Source organism: Panthera leo, chromosome B1 (genome assembly GCF_018350215.1).
Source record: "Panthera leo isolate Ple1 chromosome B1, P.leo_Ple1_pat1.1, whole genome shotgun sequence".
Classification (NCBI taxonomy): Eukaryota; Metazoa; Chordata; class Mammalia; order Carnivora; family Felidae; genus Panthera; species Panthera leo.
In genome coordinates, this window is record NC_056682.1 from 159,629,941 (window position 1) to 159,654,374 (window position 24,434).

The window sequence follows — 24,434 nt, forward strand, 5'->3', positions numbered from 1 at the left end:
AAATCAGGAGAACTTCCTGAAATGCTCTAGTTGTATGACATTTACCTTCATACTCTGCTTTAATTCTCAGAGTTTCATCTGGTCCTTTATGGGCAGATGTTACCCGAAGTTCACATGGAATGCCAAATTTTCCACAAGCTGCCTTGATTTTTTCACAGTGACTCAGATCCGAAGTTGAGCCCATTAATACTACAACTCTGCACTGACTTTCTGATTTCAGAAGCAACTAGAAAAGAAAAACACGGACATGCAAAATAAAGATGGCAAAAATGGATAAATATAGAGATGAATACCATGAGAATAGTCAGTTTACAGAGCTATAGTAAAATTACAACTGGACGGAATATTTTCTTTCCTAATAGACCGAATTCAAGACAGAGACAAACAGGACAAAATGATAGAGGATTTCTTTTCCAAAATAACCTCTATATATAAAGAAAAGTGGTCTTCATACTTAAGACCTAAAGAATAACATTTAAAAAAAATTTTTTTAATGTTTATTTTTGACAGAGAGATGGATAGAGTGGGAGCAGGGGAGGGTCAGAGAGAGAGGGAGACACAAAATATGAAGCAGGTTCCAGGCTCTGGGCTGTCAGCACAGAGCCCAACGTGGGGCTCAAACTCACAAACTGCAAGATCATTCCTGAGCTGAAGTGGGCTGCTCAACCAACTGAGCCACCCAGGCGCCCCTAAAGAGTAACATTTTTAATGAGATAAATTACATCTACTATTATAATACAAAGCAAGGATAAATACTGAACCCTTCTAATTAATACTCAGGAAGCTGTAATATAAAATATTTCATCCTGGGGTGCCTGGGTAGCTCAGTCAGTTAAGCATCCAACTTCAGCTCATGTCATGATCTCTTGGTTCATGGGTTTGAGCCCTGTGTCAGGCTCTGTGCTGACAGCTCAGTGCCTGCTGTGGATTCTCCATCTGTCTCTCCCTCTCTCTGCCCCTTGCTCACTTGCTCTAAGATAAACATTAAAAATAAAATACTTCATCCTAAGATTTTTCATATATTCAGTTTAATGGAGATTTTAAGGCATAATCAGCCAATCTAGTTTCTAGACCTGTTTGTTAAGCTAATAATTTATAATCTATAAAAAAGATATAAATCTTTTTTTCAGTTGGTTGCTTAGAACTCAAAATGCATGTTTCCATGGACATGATGTACTTAAAAGTAGCTATGGCTGTTGGATAACCACAAATCACAATTTCCATGTAATTATAATAATAACACCATAAATCTTAAAGTGACATTTTAATGTCAGATTGAGTTCTAATTCTGAAGTCTGCTTATGGAACCCATGCTAACGGGTTCCACTGAGGAGCAGTGGAGAGGGGTGGGTGGGAAATATAAGAGGCAGGGAGGAGACAAGGATTCTAGTATTCCCCAACAGAATTTGGGAGTGTACTGGCCAGTTTTACAGCAAGGGGTTTTAGTACATCAATGAGAAGAGTCTGGTGTACATTTCTTAAAGGTGCTCCTTGTTTTAAAACCACTGGAGAAAAGAAAGTAACTACAGCTTCTCACTTTTATTTTCCTTTTTGAAGCAAGATTTTCTTAAAGAAAAACACAGTACAGTATAACTTTACTATAAAAGTTTTACCTCTACTCTTTCTGCAACCCACTCAAAATTTTTCTTTACCATCTGGAGTCCTTCAGGAGTTACTTCTTTGAGGTCACGATAGGACTAGAAAATAGGGTAGAAAGTTTAGAATACAAATATTCTATTAGTAATATTTTTACTAACTAAAATTATTTGATTTTTGAGTTTTGGGTAGATTACGAAGAGCCTGAACAACAAGGAATGTATCTGAAAATGTATGGGTCTATAAATTCATTTCTTGAATTAAACTAGAGAAAGTTTAGATAGTGAAGTATACTTGTATTTTCATTTTATTTCATTAAGTGCTTTGTACACTAGCAACTTTAGTTAACTGCCCTGATAATTCTTATGTATGAAGTATAGACAGCATCTGCCCTAATTTTGTTTTTTGTAAGACAGAGCAGAAATGTAACCTGGTAAGATCCAGAACGCTTGGGACAGAGTTCCAGATCTGCCACTTATAATTATGACAACATCTATCATCATCTCAGTACCTTAGTTTTCAATTAGCCAAACAAGAATATACTTGCCCTGTGTGACAGTCATAATAAATGAGAAATCTGCTTTGTAAATGTAAACTGTTTCTATTATAATTTTTTTTTCAGGGTACAAGAAATTTAAGACTTATTTATCCTTAAACGTAAATAGCAGTTAACTCAGGCTCTTAACACAGGGAGTAATAATTGCCTTTTCTTTCCTTCCATTTTCCTGTTCACCTCTATCTCAGCCTGATCTTGCAAAGGATAAAAAACCCCTGAAGCATTACCTGTTTGTCTTTCTGTTGGCTTCGATCTCCTGATGGCCAGAGTCTCCAGGAATCATTATCAATAACATCAGCAAGAACAATTTCTTTGGTGGTTACATCAACACCAAATTCAATCTAGAAAGAGCATATCACCAAAGAAAAGTTTTCAAAACTCTACAGCTAAAGGCATTTCTCAGTTACAATCTTTACTCTCAAACCTCCATTTTATTTGTACCTTCATGTCAACCAGTGTACAATTCTGGGGCAACCAAGATTTCTCCAGTATTTCAAAAATAGCCTGTGTAGCATGACTCATGATATCCACTTCAGTTTGGCCTATAACAAGTCCAGCAAAGCAAAATCTTGCAGCAATTAGCTGTTCTTCAGACCACTGTGGATCATTATTGGCATCATCCTGAAAACAGAGTAAAGGAATACAATTAAATATAAAAATTTTAACCTTTTGAGATAAACTGAAGTCTTTTTTTCCTTGACCAAGAATTCCTCAGGATTATTTTTCTCTAAATACTTAACTTTTGGTTAAAATAACCCTTTAATTCACAATAATTATCTTTTTTTTTTTTAAAGTTTATTTTGAGACCGAGCACAAGTTGGGGAGAGGTAGAGAGAAAGAATCCTATGCAGGCTCTATGCCATCGGTACACAGCCCCACACAGGCCTGATCTCTCGTGGCCTGATCACGACCTGAGCTGAAATCAAGAGTCCGATGCTTAACCGACTGAGCCACCCAGGCACCGCAACAATTATTTTTGATTTCTCTATTTTTATTTTTTGTAAAAAAAAAAGGTCTCAAAGTTATTTTTTTTTTAATGTTTATTGGGGTGCCTGGGTAGTTCAGTCTGTTAAGCGTCTGACTTTGGCTCAAGTCATAATCTCACAGTTCATGAGCTCAAGCCACGCATAGGGCTCTGTGCTGACAGCTCAGCACCTGGAGCCTGCTTCAGATTCTGGGTCTCCTTCTGTCTCTGCCCCTCCACTGCTTGTACTCACTGACTCACCCACTCTTTCTCTCTCTCAAAAAGTGAATAAACATTATGTTATTTATTCATTATTTATCATTCAATTTTTGAGAGAGAGAGAGCGAGTGTGAGCAAGGAGAGGGGCAGAGAGGGAGGGAGATAGAGGATCTGAGCGGGCTCTATACTAACAGAAGAGAGCCTGATGCAGAGCCTGAACTCACGAACCATGAGATCATGACCCAAGTGGAAGTTGGACGCTTAACCGAATGAGCCACCCTGGGGCCCCAATTTGTCTATTTTTAATAGCTTCTTTGAAATTCAAGATATTCAGTGAGTAACTTACTCTAGGTCATAAAATATTTGAAAAAAATATTGCTCTTTTAATTTAAACAAAAGATTGTGGCTTTTATTTCCTTTATCTGAGTCAACAGAGACAGTAAGGTCAAAAAATATTTTAGTCCACCAAATCTTTCTAGAATGCAGTTTTCATAATCTCCTGACCTCTCTTTTTAAAGATTTTATTTTAAGTAATCTCTACACCCAACATAGGGCTTGAACTCACGATCCTGAGACCAAGAGCTGCCTGCTCTATCAGATGAATCAGGCAGGTACTGCTCCTAACCTCATTTTTGATAAGAATTTATAGAAGACTACAAGTCTTTAGGGTTATTATTTGATAATTCAAGAGACTTAATATAAAGACATTAGTTAAAAAAAAAAGATTTTCATTTTATTCTAAGTAGTGTCCCAATTTCACATGAAATTTTTCTTTAAAAATTTTTTTTAAATTTTATTTATTTATTTTGGGGAGAGAGAGACAGAGCCCAAGCAAGGGAGGGGCAGAGAAGGAGACACAGAATCTGAAGCAGGCTCCAGGCTCTGAGCTGTCAGCACAGAGCCTCATGCTGGGCTCGAACCCACAAACCGTGAGATCATGACCTGAGCCGAAGTCAGATGCTTAACTGACTGAGCCACCCAGGAGCCCCTGACATGAAATTTTTCTTTTATGAATTTTTGATTTGTATTATAACCATAATATAAACATTTTAAGGTACGCAGTTCACTGATTATACTTGATCTGGGCCAAAAGGCTGAGAGGCGATTTTCGTTGACTGTTTAAAAATGTTACACTGACATTACTTCTGACGTTGGAACTATGCTTAACAGCATAAACAAAGATGGAAAGAGAAAAGCAGTCAATAAAGAAAACAAATACAAATTTATAACCACTGATTGCTACATTTTTATTATGTTTTCGCTTGTAAGAGACATTGGTAATAGCTCTTTCTGTATTTTAATATAAAAAGATCCCTTGTATTAGCCTTTACTTCAAACTCTTCAAAAAATTTTAAGTTTCTGAATTGTTAACTTTTCTTCCTAGTAATTGCTAGTTTTAATTTATTCATTTTGGTAGTGATCTTGAACCAAAGTTAAGATTAAGTACAGTTTCAGAAATGTTTTCTTTTAAAAATCGGAATTATCATTGATAACAAAAATGTACATTATTGACATATATTTCTGTAATGACAGCTGCAATATCAAAAGTTTTAATAATGTTTAAACCTTTTGATTTTGAAATTTTAAGTTTGTTGCTATGTTATAGTAAAGCACAGAAATATAAAATAATTACCTTGAAAAACATCTCCACTTTAGGTGGGTAAAACTTATATCCTTCCTTGACACCAGGATTTCTTTTGAGAAAAGAACCCGTTGCTATTCTTCTGCAAACCCATTCAATTGGAATCATTTCACACTTAGGTGCAATGAAAGCTGTCTCCCCACATTTTCTGGTGAAAGCAGTTTTGATACCTATATATTGATAAGAAGTTTTTTTAAAAAGCATTAAAACTGTGTTTAAAAAGGTACATCTGAGGCATAATAAAACTGTTAACACACAACAAAATGAAACAAAAACTATCTAGCCAAACGCGTTATCCTTAAATGTAATTAAAAAAAATTTTTTTAATGTTTATTTATTTTTGAGAGAGAGAGCGAGAGAGAGAGACAGAGTGCAAAAAGGGAAGGGCACAGAGAGGGAGACACAGAATCCGAGGCAGGCTCCAAGCTCTAAGCCATCACCACAGAGCCTGGCACAGGGCCTGAACCCATGAACCATGAGATCATGACCCAAGCAGAAGTTGGACGTGCAACTGAGCCACCTAGGCACCCCCCTTTATATGTCTTTTTTTTTTTTAAGTGGAAGTAGGAAAACAAAATTATTAACATGGCTTTCTTAATGCTTATCAAAATATTTAGCAATATTTCATTTTAATGTTGCATGGCAAAGCATATAGTGGATCAGAAGATCTGGGTCTCAGAGTCTTTACCATTCACTCATTCAGACATTCAAGAAATACTGAGTAACTCCTCTGCTACTGCTTACCTAACTTTGCACTAGGCATATAACTCATCTAAGTAGTACTAATTGTCTTTAAATCAGATTTGGTTATAAGATTCTCATATTTGATAGACCAGTATTATATGGGCCTTATAAAATATCAAACTACAGGGCGCCTGGGTGGCTCAGTCTGTTAAACATCCAACTTCGTCTCAGGTCTGATTTCCTGGTTCGCAAGTTTGAGCCCCACCTCGGGCCCTGTGCCGACAGCTCAGAGCCTGGAGCCTGCTTCAGATTCTGTGTCTCCCTCTCTCTCTGCCCCTCCCCTGCTCCACTCTCTTTCTCTCTCTCAAAAATAATAAAAATTAAAAAAGAATTTTTTAAAAAAAATCAATCTACTTATCACAAGCAGATATAGCCCTACATTCTGGATAGCCCTTTTCTCTTAAAATTTGAAGGAAATAATCCCTGAAAAAAATCTCCAATAGGTAGCAGCAGGAACTGCAGCCAATGTGGCCAGGAGGAAAGAAAACATTTGTTCTTCCTTTCCCTTCTCTTTTACTCAAATGTTAGTGGAAAACTAAGATAAAGAGCTAACTTGTGATGGGAGCTATTTTATTTGGGGGTCTTGGAAAATAACCTAATACTAGTTACAATTTTTATGAATCATATGATCGATCAACTCCACTTTTAGGTATTCCAGGTACTAACACTGGCAGCCTGAAGATGAGCATTATTATGTTAACCTATACAGGTTTCCAGGAAATGTTTTACTCATGTTAATGATACAGTATTACTTTGTGCTACCACGTAATAACACTTCTAGAAAAGGCAGTATTGAAAAGAATTGAAAGCAGGGACTCAAATTGATACTTGTACACCAAAGTTCACAATAGCCAATCATCAACAAATTAATAAATAACCAAAATGTACAATATACATATAATGAATTTTCGTTCAGTCATTTTAAAAAGAAATAAAACTCTGATACATGCTACAACATGAATAAACCTTGAAAACATTATGCTAAGTGAAATAAAAGTATTGTATAATTCCGCCTACATGAGGTACCTAAAAAACGCAAATTCATAATCAGAAAGTAGAATAGAGATTACCAGGAGCTGGGAAGGGAGAATGGAGAGTTTTGTTTAATGGGTCATAGTTTCCATCTAAGATGGTAAAAAAGTTCTGAAAACGGGAAACTGTAAACGTACTTAATGTTACAGAATTTACATTTTTAAATAGTTAAAATGAGGGGTGTCTGGCTGGCTTAGTCAGTAGAGCATGTAACTCTTGATCTCAGGGTTGTGAGTTCAAGCCCCATGTTGGCTGTAGAGATTACTCAAAAATAAAATCTTAAGAATGGTTAAAATGATAAATTTTATTGTGTGTCTTTTACCACAATTTTTTAAAAATATTTTTTAAATATTTATTTTTGAGAGACAGAAAGAGACAAACAGAGTGCAAGCAGGGGAGGGGCAGAGAGAGAGGTAGACACAGTATCCGAAGCAGGCTCCAAGCTGTCAGCAGGAAGCCGATCCGGGGCTTGAACTCACAAACCACAAGATCATGACCTGAGCCAAAGTCTGAGGCTTAACCAACTGAGCCACCCAGCCGCCCCTTAATTTTTTAATTAAGCTCTATGCCCAACATGAGGCCTACACTCATGACCCTCAGATCAAGAGTACATGTTCTACTAACTGAGCCAGCCACTCCACCACAATTTTAAAAAGTAGCAAGACCTGCTTTAGCTCAGGCATCATAAATCCATTTTCATTTGTTTAATCCTCATAATACCTGAGAAGGTAGATAATAGAGGCAAACATTCAACAAAATAGATAAGGATAGAAGCATAGTAATCATGTTAGCTAGTACTAGATAAAGCAGGGTTTCCAATCAACACTTTCAACTCTGTGTGGCTACCCAATTAACCACTATACTATACTGCCTCTCCTAGAAGTGTTATTACATCACAGCACAAGGGAATACTATAGCATTAACATGAATTGAAACAGCTGCTGGAAACCTGCATGGGTTTAACATAATAATGTTCATCTTCAGACTGTAATGTTAGTACCTCCAATCCCAATCTAATCCTCTAAAATCAATTTTTTCTCATCAGAAAAAAATAAAAAAAAATTTGATCACATATATATCTATATACATAACATATGTATATCCATACATGAAAGGAATCAACATTTATGGAAGTCTTGCACTGTGCCAAGTGTTCTATGTGTTATCTCATTTAACCATACATAAAATTTTTCAGGTAGGTGCTATTATGTTTATAAAAATTTTCAGGTAGGTATCATTGCATTTTACAGTGAAAGAAACAGAAGCTCAAAGAAGTTAAGTAATTTGACAAGCTAGGTCATGGTGCTAATCAGTAATGGTGCCTGGAACAGTTTCAAAACCTGTACTGTTTTCTCTGTATTCCCTCTGTGCTTGACCAGTACAATTTGATTGTAACAGAATTGTAGTATGCTACATGAATAGGAACTCTGGGAAAGAATAACAGTGTAATGGTCATTTTAACCTTTAAAGAATGATTGGGCTCATGCTCATGGATAGGCAGATGATTTAAGTCAATCCTTAACTTGAGGCAGTAACTACATGCCTAGCTTCAAGAATTTTTCCTTTTTAGATCTGTTAATCATTAGTCATATTTGTGTCTACCAAGCTTGAAAGACCAGTGTCCACATCTATCCTTTAAACATAAATCGTTACTTTCTTCAGAGGAAAACCCTTCCTCACATTTAAGAGAACTGAAAGAACAGAATCAATTTACGGCAAGACTCTTACACAGAAAAAAAATTTTTTCAAAAAAAAAAAAAAAAAATTCAGTTTAGATGACGATTGCTCTAATACACATCATCTTAGCAAATTTCATGACTGCATGCAATGAGAAAAAGAACTCCTACCATGTAGCAAATGTCACTTCATACTCTGAATTACTATGTCTGACAACTAATCAGTCCACATTATCTCTGGGGCCAACCATGTATTAAGGCTGTCCAGCTTCTTGTCTGTGGTTTAGCAACTGCAGGACTCATACCCATGACTACTAACACACCTAAACGTAATTATGGTAGGTTTCTGTGGGAGAACCGAGACTTAAAAGATTAAGTTTTGATTTTTAAGTATTGAGACCAAACCCACACATTTTATAACTCAGGTGTAGTATGTAGAATATTATTTCCATGGAGAAATATTACTTGTATCTATTTGTACAGTATTTTATAGCTCGCTTATGACTGACAATGAGAAAACTAGAATCTTGATTTACTAATTGTCATTTGGTACCCTTCCCACTCTAATTTCTAGAAAAACCTTAATTAGAACATAACCTTGCTTATAAAGAAAGTAGTTAAAACAATTTTTAATGTGTTTATTTATTATTTTTAAATTTTTTTAATGTCTGTTTATTTTTGAGAGCGCGCACATGCGCAAGCAGGGGAGGGACAGAGAGCAAGGGAGACACGGAATCCAAAGCAGGTTCCTGGCTCTGAGCTGTCAGCACAGAGCCCATTGTGAGGCTTGAACTCACGAACCGTGAGTTCATGACCTGAGCCCAAGTCAGATGCTTACCTGACTGAGCCACCCAGGCACTCCTAATGTATGTATTTTTGAGAGAGACAAAGCATGAGCAGGGGAGGGGCAGAGAGAGAGGGAGACACAGAATCTGAAGCAGGCTCCAGGCTCTGAGCAATCAGCACAGAGCCTGATGTGGGACTCAAACTCACAGACCACGAGATCATAACCTGAGCTGAAGTCAGATGCTTGCTTAACCGACTGAGCCACCCAAGTGCCCCTGAAAGCAATTTTAAATAGACAACTAGGGGTCAACTAAACATACTATTTATTTAACTGTCAGTGAGTAAAAATTAGATAAAACAACAGAATTCCTAATCTATCCTCTAAAACAAATCTAAGAATTTTTTAAAACTAAAGTTTTCCTTAATTTCACAGTATATAAAACCTGAAAAATATCTTTCAACATTTCCTGTGAACCAAGTAAGTTTTAGTTAAGTATGCCAAACACAGTGATTTAAATGTAATTGTTGGAGTACTTCATTTAGGGTAACAAACTTTCCCTTTAAAAATGCAAGGCTTTCAAAGTCAAAATTGGGAAAATCCTGGACAAAGAGAGACAACGTGGTCACCTTAACTTATTTTTTGTTAAGCCCCAGAAAGCACACTGAATACTCCCTTCCTGAATAAGCAAATAAAAACTTGGGCCTGTACTTACCTTGTTATTTGAGAGCATTTATATATATGTAAATATATATACATGCAATTCTGTAGCTATGTATAATTACTATGGATACGTAGGTGCTATATTTTTTTTAATGTTTATTTATTTATTTTGAGAGAGGTGGAGGGAGAGAGAATCCCAAACAGGCTCTGCACTGACAGCAGCAAGCCCGAAGTGGGGCCCTAACTCACACTGAGCCACTCAGGACCCCTGATTTTAGAATTTTTATTTTAAGCCTTCCTTGACTGGTGGTTTCTCAGTGACTGAGCAGGTTTTTATACAGAGCATCAAACTAATTTTAGGTTCCTTTTGTAGTACAGATTAAGTGATCCATTTTTAACCTCCCAAGTTATCTCATTCTCCTATACATATTAACGTTTTAAAAAGTTGCTTAATACTATAAATTGTTAGCAATAAAAAAATTAGCTGCTGGGGTCCCTGCATGGCTTAGTTGGTTAAGCGTCCGACTCTTGATTTCAAATCTGCTTTGGATCCTCTGTCCCCCTCTCTCTGTCCCTCTTCCGCTTGCATGCTCTCTCAAAAACAAACATTAAAAAAAAAATCCTAAAATCGTATTACTTAGGAAATCTGAGTGGTCCTTTGAGTTTATAATAACACACTCACTTTCAATGTATAGAAGGATTTATGGTATGGAGACAAATTACGTTGTCAATTAAGTTAGTTCCACGCTAACTTAAAAACATTCAACAGAAAATGATGAAAGAGGCAAAACTATTCAAGAACCCATTCTGTACAGACAGAACTGATTTAACTTGAATTACCTTGTTATTTTGTGGAAGGTAGGTATATCTATCTTGACTAAAAACAAAGTTATTAAATTCCTTTGGATTTAGAAAGATTAAGAGAAATTATAAACATTCTATGATAAGAGAAGAGGATTCAGTAGGCAGAGAGGGACAGATTAGGGCCTGAAGTCCCTTGGCAGGGAAAAACACCTGTTTTCGAACAATGCTGGGAGTGTCTGACCACAGCAAGTCCCCTCAGGCATAAGGTTCCTCTTAAGAATGCAACATACTCCACCTACTCCCCTTCAGGTTTCCCCTCCAGATTTTGACAAAAGACCTAAGTAAGGCCATAGACCACTCCTCATACAATGGAAAGAGTCAATCAGATATGGACAACCCAGAACCTAGAACTAGCAAGCCAATAAGACTATAGTCTGAGAAAGAACAAGGGGGAAGGCAAGGGGGAGGGCTGACCAGATCTTTATAAAAAAAAAAAACAAAAAACAAAGGACCCTAGCTTAGAGTCCTCAAGCATTCACTTTCAAATGTTCCTTCTCAGTAATGAGAGCTTTCCTACTATTCTTACTTTCTTATACTCTAATAAACTTCTGCCCACTGCTCATTTTGTGTCCACCTCTTCATTCTTTGAAGCAGGGAGACAACGAATACTGGGTATTGTGGTAAAAAAGTCCTGCAATACCTTAAAGATATTGAGGGTTCGGTTCCAGACCACAATAAAGCAATTATTACAATAAAACAAATCAAAATGAATTTTTTGGTTTCCCATGCATATACAAGTTATATTTTATACTATACTGTGGTCTATTAAGTATGCAATATCACCATGTCTAAAAAAATGTACATACCTTAGTTAAAAAATACTTTATTGTTGGGGCGCCTGGGTGGCTTAGTCAGTTGAGTATCCAACCCTAGATTTCAGCTTAGGTCATGATCTCACAGTTTGAGTTTGGGCCCCGCATCTACACTGTTAGTGCAGAGCCTGCTTGGGATTCTCTCTCTGAAAATAAATAAAACGCTTACTGGAAGCTCTAAGAAATGAAAGGGCAACTGGGAAGTAAAAGGAGACAAAACTATTAAATTATAAAGTTAGAACTAGGGTAGTAAAAAACTAAGCTTTTATTTTATAGGTAAGGAACTGGAGGGTTCAAAGATTGAGTGATCCCAGGCAATGAGGCCTTTTACACTTGAGGGAAAGAGCTCAAAATTTTTTTAAAGTTCATTTATTTAAGTAATCTCCACACCCAACGTGGGACTTGAACTCATGACCCTGAGATCAAGAGTCATACATTTTTCTGTCTGAGCCAGCCAGGAGCCCCAGAAGAGCTCAAATCTTTTATTAACAGAGGTTTCCTACACTACAGACAAATCAGCTGTTAACTGAATCCCTGCAGAAAAGCCCATTATCTTAATTCCCCTTTCTTTACTCCAAGTGCCCTCCATAGAAAGTTCTGATCTTAATTTCATCCTTTTGAATAGATGTCTCTATAGAAAATAGGCTTCTTTCAGTTTTAGAGTAGGAGGTAACCTTGGATATCTTTGATCTAGTTTAAATTCCTCACTTGGGACAGGGTGAGAAGGTGTGGCAATCTTCAAATGCTTTTCAGGGCTTTCAAGTGGAAAAGGGATTTGAAATTCTGTCTTATCTCCAAGGGGCAGAGCAAAGAGTAAATGCCCAGAATTGCAGGTACCAAATTTCAACTCTCCAATTACAACTACCTAACATCAGAATAGGCCTCCTTCATAGAGAAGTCTCTCCTAGGAAGATGTCCTAGGAGAGAAAAGTTACATAAAATATATGTGTGCCAGAGAAAGACCACAGCAAACTGTTAAGATTCCTTAACTAAATGGCATTACTAATTCCAAGTTCAGTAAAGTGTTATAGTGAAATTTAAGAGTTCCTGGTTTGATTTAATTTAAAGCTTAGCTTGTGAGACATCCCCAAAAACATGCTGTTAACCCAAATAATGTCAACTCCCGATGAAAGAGATCAGAGTGTGCCCTGTGTGTATGTGCACACTCAAAAGGAAGGAGATTGTGCAGGGAGGCACCTACCTGTTTTCCTATAACAACTGAAAAATATACCTGGTACTCAACAAGCTGTTAATCCAAATAATGTCATTTCCCCCATGAAAAGGACCAGTATGTGTGTGTGAGAGAGAATATGAAAGTGGAGGCTATTGGGAGAGCCACTTACCTGCTTCTTGTAATAACTGAAAAATACAACTGGTAGTTTTATTTGAGATTGCAGCTTTTCCTTCCAGGTGATTCTTTCTGGCTGCATTTCCTGCTGTAATCTGGTCCTTGGACTGAAGGAGGACTTTTCCTGGACTATCTAGCAATTCATAGACTTCTTTTGTTTTACCCTCATAGAGTTTTTTACCAATATTCAGCACTGTGGAAATAAAACGGAAGCATCAGATTTCAGGGAAAAATTTCCTAATTGAAGACTGAATTATCTAGAATGATGAATCAGGGAACATACAAAGTGGTTAATAATTTTAATAAAAATTCATTCACCTGCATAGAACCTTATACCCTACAAAGTATTTTCACAGGCATCATATTTGATTCACACAATTTTGTGAAAAATTAGAACTATGTAAATAATTACAATTGACCCTTGAGCAATGTGGGGTTTAGGGTTGAAAATCTGCATATAACTTTTACTCTCCCAAATCTTAACTAATATTTTACTGCTGATCAGAAGATCAACGTTATCTGTTAAGAGGTAATGTTAAATGCTTGGGTAACATGTGTTTTGTCCGTTATGTGTATCTTATACCATATTCTTACAATCAAACTAGAGAAAATAAAAAAATTTTTTTTAAAGTTTTTTATTTATTTTGAGAGAGACAGAGCACAAGCAGGGGAGGGGCAGACAGAGAGGGGGAGAGAGAATCCCAAGCAGGCTACAGCCTCAGAGCTTTCTGTAGCAGGCAAAATGGCAAAGTTCAGCCAGCAGGGTTTCTTGATGTTTAGTTAATGTGCAAGGAGAGGCACCCCCCCCCCCACTGAAGTTAGCCCATTTCCAAGAGCCTCTATTTTTTTTTAAGTTCACAAGCATGTGCACGAACATGGGAGAGGCAGAGAGACAGGGGTAGAGAGAATCCTAAGCAGGTTCCACACTGACAGCATACAGCCTGATGCTGGGCTTGATCTCACAAACTGTGAGATCATGACCTGAGCCGAAATTAAGAGTTGTACGCTTAACTGATTGAACCACCCAGGTGGTTATTTCTTAATCTTTCTTCCCTATCCCTCACTGTTAATCCTTTCTCCACACTAAGATGTAGGAAATTGTGAGGAAGTGAGTACAAGAGACTCTAATTTTGATGCAGGTCACAGACCTAAAAAAAGTAGACTCTGGTCATTAGAAAGAATGATTTAGATGAAGATCAGAGGTAACAGAAGTTTAAGGACTTAAAATTTCCAAGGGAAGAAATCACCCTCACATTCCCAGAACAAGGACTCATTCTTGGTATTGGCATTTTTTAGTGTCTGTGCGCCAGGTACACTAGGGATATACCAGTAAACAAGAGAGAGTTCTTGTTCTCATGAGACCTGAGCCTGAGGGAAGCTGAAATTAAACAGGACATCATAACAAGTATGATGTGAGAAACAGACTATAGGATAACAGGTTCACAGCAGGCCCGCCTAACCTAGTCTAGACATCAGAGAAGAAAGGCTGGAACAAAGTGAGGATTAGGTTGCGATCAGAGGAAGGATAAACACTTAGCCAGAAGAGGAAAAGGGGTAGGTAGTGACAGTGACCATGGGGTAAAACAGTACATGGCAGAACTTCAATATGGTTGGAACACTGTGTGTGCATGCACTGCTATAGGGTAGGGGAAGGAGGGCAGCAGCTGAGAGTAAAAAAGAATGGCAGGAGATAAGACAAGGAAGAATTGGGCAGGGGTAAGATCACCAGCTAGCAGAGGTAACCATTAAACCAGTTACAATTCAGTTTAATAGTTGCCACTGCAGGGTACCTAATCTAGAGGATGAATCCCCACCCTATCATAATGTCCTGACTCACCGACAAGGTTTAAAAGGCTCCTCAAGATAGAGCCTCAGCTTAGTGCTCCAACTTCACATTTCTTGATTCCCTTCCCAGAACTCTAACTTCCATGAATGAATTTCTATATCCCACTCACAGGCTTTTGACATGTTCTCTCTTGGCCCAAACAGTTTCCTTCCCTTGCATTTCACTATTCATTCTTTAGGCCTCATACATCATGTTGATAATGTGTAGATTTTATCCTAAAAACAACCATGTGGCTTTTAAACACTTCAGCAAAATGACAGATTCCTATATTAGAAAGATTATGGCTGCTGCGTGGAAAATGAAATGAGGAAGGGGTGGATGGAAGAAAACTAAAGATTGAAAGACCAGTTAGGATGCTCTTGCAGCAATACAGCCCAAGAAATGTCCTGGTCTAAGGAAAAAGCAGTGGTTGAAAGGCTCAAGATATTTAAAAGGTAAAAGTTTTAAGAACCACTCATTCAACATAGGGATAAAAGAGGGGGAAAGTCAAGGATGTTTCCTAGGTTAGCTACAAGGCAAAAGAAAGTTTTTAACTACTGCACATCCACAATTCAGTTGAATCCATATTTATTACCTAGTTGTTAAACAGGGTAGGAATTTCAATTAATGGATAGAAAAAACATACTCATAGGAGACATATATTACAAGTGCCAAAACGCCTACTAAGAACTAGCAGATGAATTCAGAAAAGACTGATGACTGAAAATAATTTGTGGCACTGAAATTTAAGAGTCTTGAAATGTATAGAACTTCCACAGAGAGGAGATAAAAAGTCTAGGGCTGTTCCCCTACTGGAGTAAGGGAGCCACTAGCCACATTTGGTCATGAAATATGAAACACGGCTACTCCAAATTGAGATGAGTTAAGTTTAAAATACACAATGGATTTCAAGATGGGGAAAAAAAAAGGATGCAAAATATCACACATTTACAAATATTGATTACATGCGGAAACGATATAGTTTTGGATATACTGGGCTACATATATTTACAATTCATTTCACCTGTTTCATTTTACTTCCTAAAACGTGACTACTAGAAACCATAGTTACATAGAGTTTTACATATTTCTATTGGCACTGTTCTCCTAGACACCGCATAAATTAACACAGATGAGTGAACTTGGTGAATTAACCTAACTGGAATATAGGTATAGGATTCACAAGACAGAGAAATCAAAGTTAGGGTTGAAGGGATAGGAAGAAAACAGTATGCAGGAGGTGAAAGGGTCTTCAGACTGAATTTTAATAGCTCTTGGGTTGCCACTGAACATTTTTGAGCATGGAAGTGCCATTTAGAAATCATAAAAGTGCCATTTGAGAAAGATTAACCTGCCAGTTAGATTCTACCAGTTTGGATGTATGGAAGAAAAGACCTGCTCTAATACCCTGATTTTATGGAGTTGTTACTCGTTATCATCTGGATCTTTTTGTTTGGTCTATATATATATATATTTTTACCTAAGTTCAATTTTCTTTGTGGAAGACAATGTACTGACTAGCCAACACAAACAAGTTGGTTCATCATAAATTTAAAAATTGGGCGTGTGGGGAAAAACACACTTAACCAGCATAAATGTCACAAGCTATTTTTCCTGAGGATCTAATCACTCACAGATAAAATGATTATGTAACTATAAATGCAAACTAAAGCAAGGCAACTTTTTGCCTGGTGCTTTTGGAGCTCTTCAAAGCCATCATGGCATCAAAAGACTATAAAACACACACACATACAAAATCTGGACAGAAAAAAAAGTAAATTTTCAGTAAATTCAATTATTAACTTTAAGGAGATAGCAGGTTATTATTAACCTAATAGGAAAAGCAGGACTTTGAAAAATCCACACGTTTCTGTGATTGTTTTGCAATATCTATTGATTACCAACATGATTTTCAGGCACCTCTCCAACCCCTGACCATTTCTCTTTGTAATCACTCTTTCTCTACTTCGTTTCCTTTCCCCAATCCAGAGTCAGTTCCGAGTATTTCAGAAAGTTCGGAGAGGCCCCGGAGGGCTGGGTTTCCTACGCCTCTTTTGGCGGTGCCTGGGCCACGTGTCCACACGCCCAGCGGCCTAAAGAGAAGGCTGCAGGGAGACCAGACACCGCCCGGGGGTGGGAGAGGCAGCCAGGAGGGCCGCAGGGCGCGCACGTGTCCGCACCGAGCTCGCAAGCTCCAGGCGGGAGGGCAGGGAGTCCCCGGAATATTCCTGGGGATGCCTGTTACTCACCCTCAGCTGTAGCCATTATCCTGCGTGGGCTGGGGGCAAACGCCGCGCTGGGAACAGAGGCAGGGCTCTGGAAAAGAGGAGTGGTCAGAGAAGCTCACCCGGCGGGGAAGGGAGGGCGGCGCACAGACACACCCCCGGCCAGGCCTGGTATTCCGGAGCGCAGACTCAGGCTCTCAGCTAGTACCACAGTCCGGAGGAATGCCTGTCTTCTCTGCCGCCCCGGCGGAACTTCGGCTCCGGGAGCTAGCTTTACCCCCGAGGCTTCCCGCCGCGCAGACGCAGAGACGCAAGCTTCCCCCCGCCCCTACCACCCCGCGCGGGCGCTGTTCCAGAAGAGGCGAAAAGTGGCGCGCACTGGCGGCCCCTCCCGACTCTACAGAGGCTCGCTGACCAGCCCCCTTCTCCTCAGCGAGAGAGGTTCATAGGTTGGAGCGTACCAAATAATGACGGCCGGGGGAAAGCATGTGCGGAGGAGCATACAAAACTTACATCTTCTGGCAGAGAAATGACATTAACCCTACTACTTTCATCACCCTAACCTTGGATGTTGGAAAATAACGGAGATTTCCACGTGCAGCAAAAGCAGCTCCCCGTAGGGCTCCGGCGGAGGACTAGCTCCACCCTAGGCGTCTGTGACTCCTCCTCTCAGCCAAGGAGCCTCTAGCCCCCTCCACGCTCATTGGTGGATACTGAAGGGGCGGGGCAGGGTGGCAGGGGGCGAGCTAATCACGCTTGCTTTGGGAAAGCGCGCGCCGCCGCAGTAGCTAGGGTCGTGCGGCTGGGAAGGAAGCGAGCTTGAGGCGTAAGGGCCGAGCGGGCAGCTGGTTGGTGCTCAGGCCGCTGCCGCGGCGGCAGGTCCCTCCACGTGCTTTCGGCAGCGACATGGAGCTGGAGGAGTTGGGAATCCGAGAGGAATGTGGCGTCTTCGGGTGCATCGCCTCAGGAGAGTGGCCCACGCAGCTAGATGTACCGCATGTGATCACTCTGGGACTTGTGGGTCTGCAGCACCGGTGAGCAACCGGCTGAGGGGTGGGGGTGGCGGCGCGTGTGCTGCTTCTTCAGCACAAGCTGTTTCCCGCGGCCCGTGTTAGCGAGCTCGTGCGCGCCTGAGGGCCAGGAGGCCAGACCTCTTCTACCTGGATTGGTATCTGCCTGTGGCATCGACTAGGTGGCCAAGGCGTGCGCGGGCACCACCTTGCATCCCTGGACTTCTCCCTCTCAAGCCCTAGTGCTGTTCAGGGGCTCCCCTCCTCCCAGTATGCACCCCTCACAAGTCTGGCCAATTTGTTAAGGCTCCGGTTCTCTAGGGTTAGGCGGGTCGGAACTTCTCCCCGACTTAATCTTGCAGAGCCTGGAGCTGCTTTTGAAAAAGGTTTGTGTGGCGTGGCTGCTGGTCCAGGACCTACAACACCTTGAGGTGTTCGCGCGGAGCCTTCAGCCCACCACAAGCTTTTGTTTGCAAGGGCAAGGCTGCTGTTGAGCAGACTGGAGATTTGAATGTAGGCACAGCTATGAGAATTTAGGAATTCTAGAGTTCATACCCCCGGAAACAGCTAGTTGATATTCAAAAGGAACTCCTGGTTGTAGATCTCATACAAATTAACTGAAAATAAACCAATCACAGGAAATAGTGCATCTGAAAAAGATGCACGGGTTTCAGATAATGAAGGAAAAGGTTGTAAGAAGATGCCAAGAAGTAACTCCCTTCTTTATTTAAAAGGGAGCAGTTCCTGTATGACAGGATACATACAGATTTTTGGTAGATCCCTTTGAGTTAAAAAATAACTTGGCTTCTGTGATCGTTCCGTTTTTTACTACCTGGAATTTGCTATAAATCTAGATTTAACATTATCGCTGAAAGTATTACAAAGTTTTCATAAGGCAGTAACTGCAGCAACAACTTTTAGAACAGTTAAGGAACTTGGCGATAAAACTTATCAGCAATATGGGAGCAACAAGTATAAATGAATTACAAATGATTTGCTTCCCCTCACCAAACTTGAAATGTAAGTCTTTTTGATCTTTTCAGGATCGCAAATACTTGAGTTTGTTTCACATCTTGTGTACGCCTCCTTAAATGCTGAGAGTGACTTAGAGTCTGGGAGGAATCAAAAAGAATATTTTTAACTTGAATGACTCTAACTTGGATACTTGTGGGTTGACCCTAATAGAAATCTTGTCTTAAAATACTGTACATTTTTTTGAGAAGATTAGATACAGAATCCAAGGAAAAACTAAAATCTACTTATATGGTAGTGCAGAGCAACATTAGTTTATAACATCTTGGGATAAGTTATTGTGGATATTCTCTGAAGGTAAGAGGTGTGCAGAAACGAGGGATCTTTATAGAGTTGCCTGGCAGTCTGTGGGAGACAAATGAACTGACCTTGATTTTTTTTTTTAATTATTTACTTTTTAACTAAAATAACTCAGAATGTTCATCTTCAGTCTCTCCTTTAAATATGTGCTGGAAGAAAAAAGGACTTTTTTTTTCAAGTGAATACAACTTGATTCCTAGCTACATGTACTTTTCTGTAGTTGCTTTTATGTGAAAGCATTATGCAATTAGACAATACAAGATAAGAGCAATAAAAATGTAATTATAATAGAGCAATGATAAATGGATTCTATGAGACTGCTCATTTGGCCAAGTAAATCTTTGTTAACCTGGTTTTGAAGATTGACCTTGTGATGTTTTCAATAACAGTGGCAAGGAACCCAGTAGCTTCTGAGGCACAAATATATTAATGGAAAAAACTGTTTAAGATTTTCCTTGTGTAGGCATAGAATCATTAAGGGGTACTGAGGAGGCTGTTCCTCTCCCATAATTTTATCCAATTCAAAATTTTGAATTAGCAGAAATCCCTACTTTTTAGAGGAACTGACTCGGATTGGAAGAGTATCTCCCTAATGTCTTAAAGATAAAATCTACTCTGAACTAGTAGGTAGGGCTCAGAGATTAAGAACTGATGTTTTTCAATGACATTGAATCAAGGAACATTAGAACTGGATGCCTTAGATAGGTTATCATAGTTTAGTATATAGTAGAGTTAGTTATATACACTGTACACTGGCAAGCGGTGGTCCATTGCAGAGGTCTGTACCTCCTCACCTACTTCCACTCAATCGTTAGTTGTTTTAAAACCACAGTAGTACAATTCTATTGTTGGATTTTTTTTTTCCTTTTTGATGAAGGAATTTATTTCTCATGCATTATCTTTTTAAATCATGGAATCTAGAAGGTGAGGTTGTTATCACTTTTGCATTGTATTTGGTTCTGTTTTTGTCTTAGGCATAATCTGATGTAAAATATTTAGTTTTGGGGATAATAGCGTACCTGAAAGTTATAATATGTATTTCATGTAAAAACAAATAGAACATCAATCACTAGATAGTCATGTACTGGATACTTAATACAGATGGGTTCATCCAGAAGTACTTTCTTTCTAGTAGTTCTGGCTATTTGCAGATTTATTCCATAGTTCTACTTTCTGTCAAGGGGAATTTTAATTTAACATTTTCAGTGTCCTCTTTAGCTGTAAACTCTGTGTCTGTGTCTTCATGCCACATACATTTAATCACCACATGCTTTTTCAGTTCTAAAAACTATGTTTCAGTGGTTTGCAGAGTTCTGAACAAACCACACACACCTTTGTAGATCAGACATTTTCGTGTTTAAGGGGCACCTGGGTGGTTCAGTTGGTTAAGCATCTGACTCTTGATTTAAGCTTAGGTCACTATCTCATGGTTTATGAGATCAAGCCCTGTGTCAGGCTCCTTGTGCTGTCAGCCCCTCCCCCCACTCATGCTGCACTTGCTGTCTCCCAAAATAAATAAATAAATTAAAAAAAAAGAAATTTTCATGTTTAAACCACAAGCATGTTTTCTGGAGGCTAGAATGACATGGACGTATTTTGAAGATTCCATGAAAGGAATTATTAAAGTTTCATAGATTTATCCGATGAATCAACTAGTTCGCCTTTTCTTGGTTAATTAGGAGATGAAAATGCCTGCTCTTTCAGTGACTTATAATTTCCCTGGGTTAGGAATTGAACCCTACAACTGATAAACATTTTCATACTTCTAAAAACGTTGAGATTTACCTGATGAAGTTGGATCACGTAGGGGGTCTCCTGTCTGTAGAAACATTCTGTAGAATCTTTTCGTTGTGTTATGCTCTGAGGAAACCGATTTGCAGTGATCTCAGGAGCAGTTTTCTTAAGAGATACAGACACTGGTTCTGTAAACAGAGCATATAATATTATCACTGGAAAGGCTACTTGTGAGAAAGATGCACTCAGACAACCTTTATGGAATTAGTTTCCATTTATCTTCATTTAGTTTGTTGGAGTACACAGGAATAGATTGTCAGAGAACTTGCTTTGAGTTGCCAAATTTAAGGCTGGTAATAACTTTATTTTGATATTCATCTCTTAGTAATAATGACCAAATATGTCACATTTCTATAGTTTCACATATCCTTGGTTGGGGAAGTGACTTATGTTAAAACTGTCCTTGCTAATTTTTCCAGTCTTTGGTTTTGAAAGACTTTAATTCAATTACTTTTATAATTTAATGATTCTCAGTTTTCAGTCATAAGTGTTTTAAACTTTTCCAGTTATAATTATTATTTATAACTTTGCTTTTTGCATTAGTTTGAAGCAGAATTTATCTATCCCTAAAAGAGTTTCAAAGTACCACTGCTTTTTCATTCTGGTCAATATTGGAAATAACATTGAGACTTGGGAAATCTAGTCCTAGGTTTCCTAGCAACGTCAACTTGATCTTGGGCAAGTCTCCTAACTTCTGAGTCTGTGTTCTCATCTGTTGGGCTAGACTTATGTACTTAAAGGTTCAGTGGGCAAAATCCAGTGGGTTGGAAATGATACTTTTGTGTGGTTAGCCCTTAGCAATTTTCCTTTTCCTAGTAACATCAGTTTGATCTTGGGCAAGTCTCCTAACTTCTGAGTCTGTTTTGTCATTTGTTGGGCTAGACTTATGTACTTACAGGTTCAATGGGCAAAATCCAGTGGGTTGGGAATAATATTTTTGTGTGGTTAGCCCTTAGCAGTTTTCCTTTTCAGTAGCATATACACTATAGGGCATAGGAAAAGTTCAGGCAACTCATCTGACTTGGACTTTAGGTCCAAAAATGGAGAATAATATTTTCATCTCACTTGAGATAATAAGGGTCATGGAGAGTAGGGAGGTTCCAGTTATTATCTAATACTTTATTCAAAAAATACTTAAGCGGGGGTGCCTGGGTGGCTCAGTCGGTTAAGCGTCCGACTTCAGCTCAGGTCATGATCTCACGGTCTGTGAGTTCGAGCCCCATTTCGGGCTCTGTGCTGACAGCTCAGAGCCTGGAGCCTGCTTCCAATTCTGTGTCTCCCTCTGTCTCTGCCCCTCCCCTGCTCATGCTCTGTCTTTCTCTGTCTCAAAAATAAATAAAAACATTAAAAAAATATTTAAAAAAAAAAAAGAAAAATACTTAAGCTTCTGTTGTGTATATATAAGGCCCTGTGGTCAGTGCTAGGAATACTGTACTTCACAGGGCCATTGTGGTCCCTGGACCTCCCAGACAGGCAGTGTTAGCCAGATGGTTCAAGAGCACAGACTTTTCTATGCCTCTATTTCCTTCTCTATAAATTGTGTATAATGATAGCACCTACATCTTAGAGTTGTGGTAGGAAGTAAATGCATTAATATACGTAAAGTACTTGGAAGAACTGTACCTAGATATATGTATACCCGTGACCTTCCGTCCAACTCCTGGGTATGTACTCTCTAGGAATGCATACATATGTTTACTGGAAGACAGGTACAAGAATTTTTATAGCATTATTTGTAATAGTCCCCATCTGGAAACAATGGAAATGTCCAAGAGTGGAATGGATAAAGAAGGTGGTGGTATGTATATTCATATATGGAATATTCAGCAGTAGTGAAAAAGCAAACTCCTACTACAAGTAAAATCATGGATGAATCTCACAGTGTTTAGTCAAAGTAGCTTGACATTAACACATACCAGAAAAGTAAGAACATCTTGTATGATTCCAAATTTAATCTATGGTAATAGAAGTCAGAAGAATGATAACCTTTATAGGGGCTAGCAAGATGATTAATGACTGGGTGTAATGTTTTATATCTTGATTTGAGTGGTAGTTGTATGGGTGTGTTCACTTTGTAAATATTAAGCTGTTAAACTATTTGTATATACTCAAAATAATTTGATTATAAACCTATAAAATGCTGAAGTTGGATTATCCTAAAGATCCAGAGAGATGCAGTGATTTGCTCTGTGTTGAGTTATTAGTGTCAAAGAGAAATTAGAACTCAGGTTTTCTGAGTCTCAGTCCAGTGCTTTTTCCTCTATTCTGCAATTTTTTTTCTTTCATATGCTATACTACCTCGTATTACCTTTTCTGACAGCTGTAATGAGTCAGTTTGGAATTATAGCTCACATAATTAATTTGACTTATTTGTAGAGTTACTAAAATGTTACACCCTCTACTAACTACCTTTAGAGAAAACTAAAATTCCAGATTTACTACTTTGTGGGTTTTTTTCCTTTTCTATCCCAGTATTCTGATAGCAATCATTGCAAATAGTAATTTAAAGGCTCATGATGAATGGACAGTTGTGCAGAAATTTCTGACTCTGGGAAATTTTCCATTTACTCTGTTACTTTCACTCTTAATGAGCTATGAAAGAAATCATTGCTCAGTCTTTTTTGCTCTCACAGCTTATAAACATTATATTTAGTCTAAACTGTCAAGGACAGGAATAAATATCTTTTATCAGGAAAAAGCAACGGAAGTTGTTTTCAGTGTGGAAGAACTTGGCATTTCTCAAGCTCTTACCATCTTCATGTGCTTTTCTTTTGATGCTCAGAGTTCTTGGGTTTTTGGCATGACCTTCAAAAAATTCTTAAAAGAACATAAGAAAAGAATCATTATATGACATTTAAAATACATTGGCCTTCCAGATTTGAGTTCAGTAAAGTAAGAATATCAAAGCAGTTGGACAAATGAAGAATGAGTTTAAGAATTAGGAATATTTTAGTATAAGGTTTGGAAAGAAATTGAAATTCTTTACTTAAATTTATTGGGTCATTTGAGTCATTTGAACATACAGTAGTGTGAGGGTTTTATTTTTGAGGAATTTTTTACTACATTACAATACAAAGAAAAAGTTAAGAGAAATTTTATTTTAAAAAGTCAATTTCAAGGTTACCATGTTTCCATTTGGCAGTTCTGAGAGCTGGTCCTCTTAAGATGCAGTCAACTTCTTCATAAAATCTCATTTTTCTTTGAGGGTTGCCATTTTTCTTTTGTAAAACTCTGTATTCATATTTTAAATTTTTGTATTTGGTACGACATTGTTTCCAGTCTCTGTCTATTCCAAACTGCATTAGTCTTCTGGCAATTTCCTCAAATATTTCTTTGTTTCTTGTGGCC

At 38.4% G+C, this 24,434-nt stretch overlaps 2 protein-coding genes across 6 annotated transcripts in view; one reads left to right on the top strand and one right to left on the bottom strand.

The window, feature by feature from the left end:
* PPAT (phosphoribosyl pyrophosphate amidotransferase) overlaps positions 1-24,434 on the top strand; it is a 68,040-nt gene that overhangs the window by 15,285 nt on the left and 28,321 nt on the right. Inside the window, exon 1 of one of the 2 annotated variants that reach the window (XM_042936307.1) lies at positions 17,725-17,984. The exons of the other annotated variant lie outside the window; for it this stretch is intronic. Within the exon in view, the coding sequence (XP_042792241.1) occupies positions 17,857-17,984 (128 nt within the window). The 5' untranslated portion in view covers positions 17,725-17,856. Of the gene's footprint in view, positions 1-17,724; positions 17,985-24,434 lie in introns of those variants that run through there. 2 annotated transcript variants of the gene reach the window in all.
* Positions 1-24,434, bottom strand: part of PAICS (phosphoribosylaminoimidazole carboxylase and phosphoribosylaminoimidazolesuccinocarboxamide synthase) — a 49,565-nt gene that overhangs the window by 8,808 nt on the left and 16,323 nt on the right. The window contains exons 3-11 of one of the 4 annotated variants that reach the window (XM_042936313.1): positions 23,838-23,903; positions 21,078-21,214; positions 16,975-17,041; positions 12,896-13,093; positions 4,969-5,147; positions 2,594-2,773; positions 2,380-2,493; positions 1,614-1,697; positions 46-226 (exon numbers count right to left, since the gene is read on the bottom strand). In XM_042936313.1, coding sequence (XP_042792247.1) covers positions 46-226; positions 1,614-1,697; positions 2,380-2,493; positions 2,594-2,773; positions 4,969-5,147; positions 12,896-13,093; positions 16,975-17,041; positions 21,078-21,214; positions 23,838-23,903 — 1,206 coding nt within the window. The other 3 variants (XM_042936311.1, XM_042936310.1, XM_042936312.1) reach the window with 3 other exon arrangements.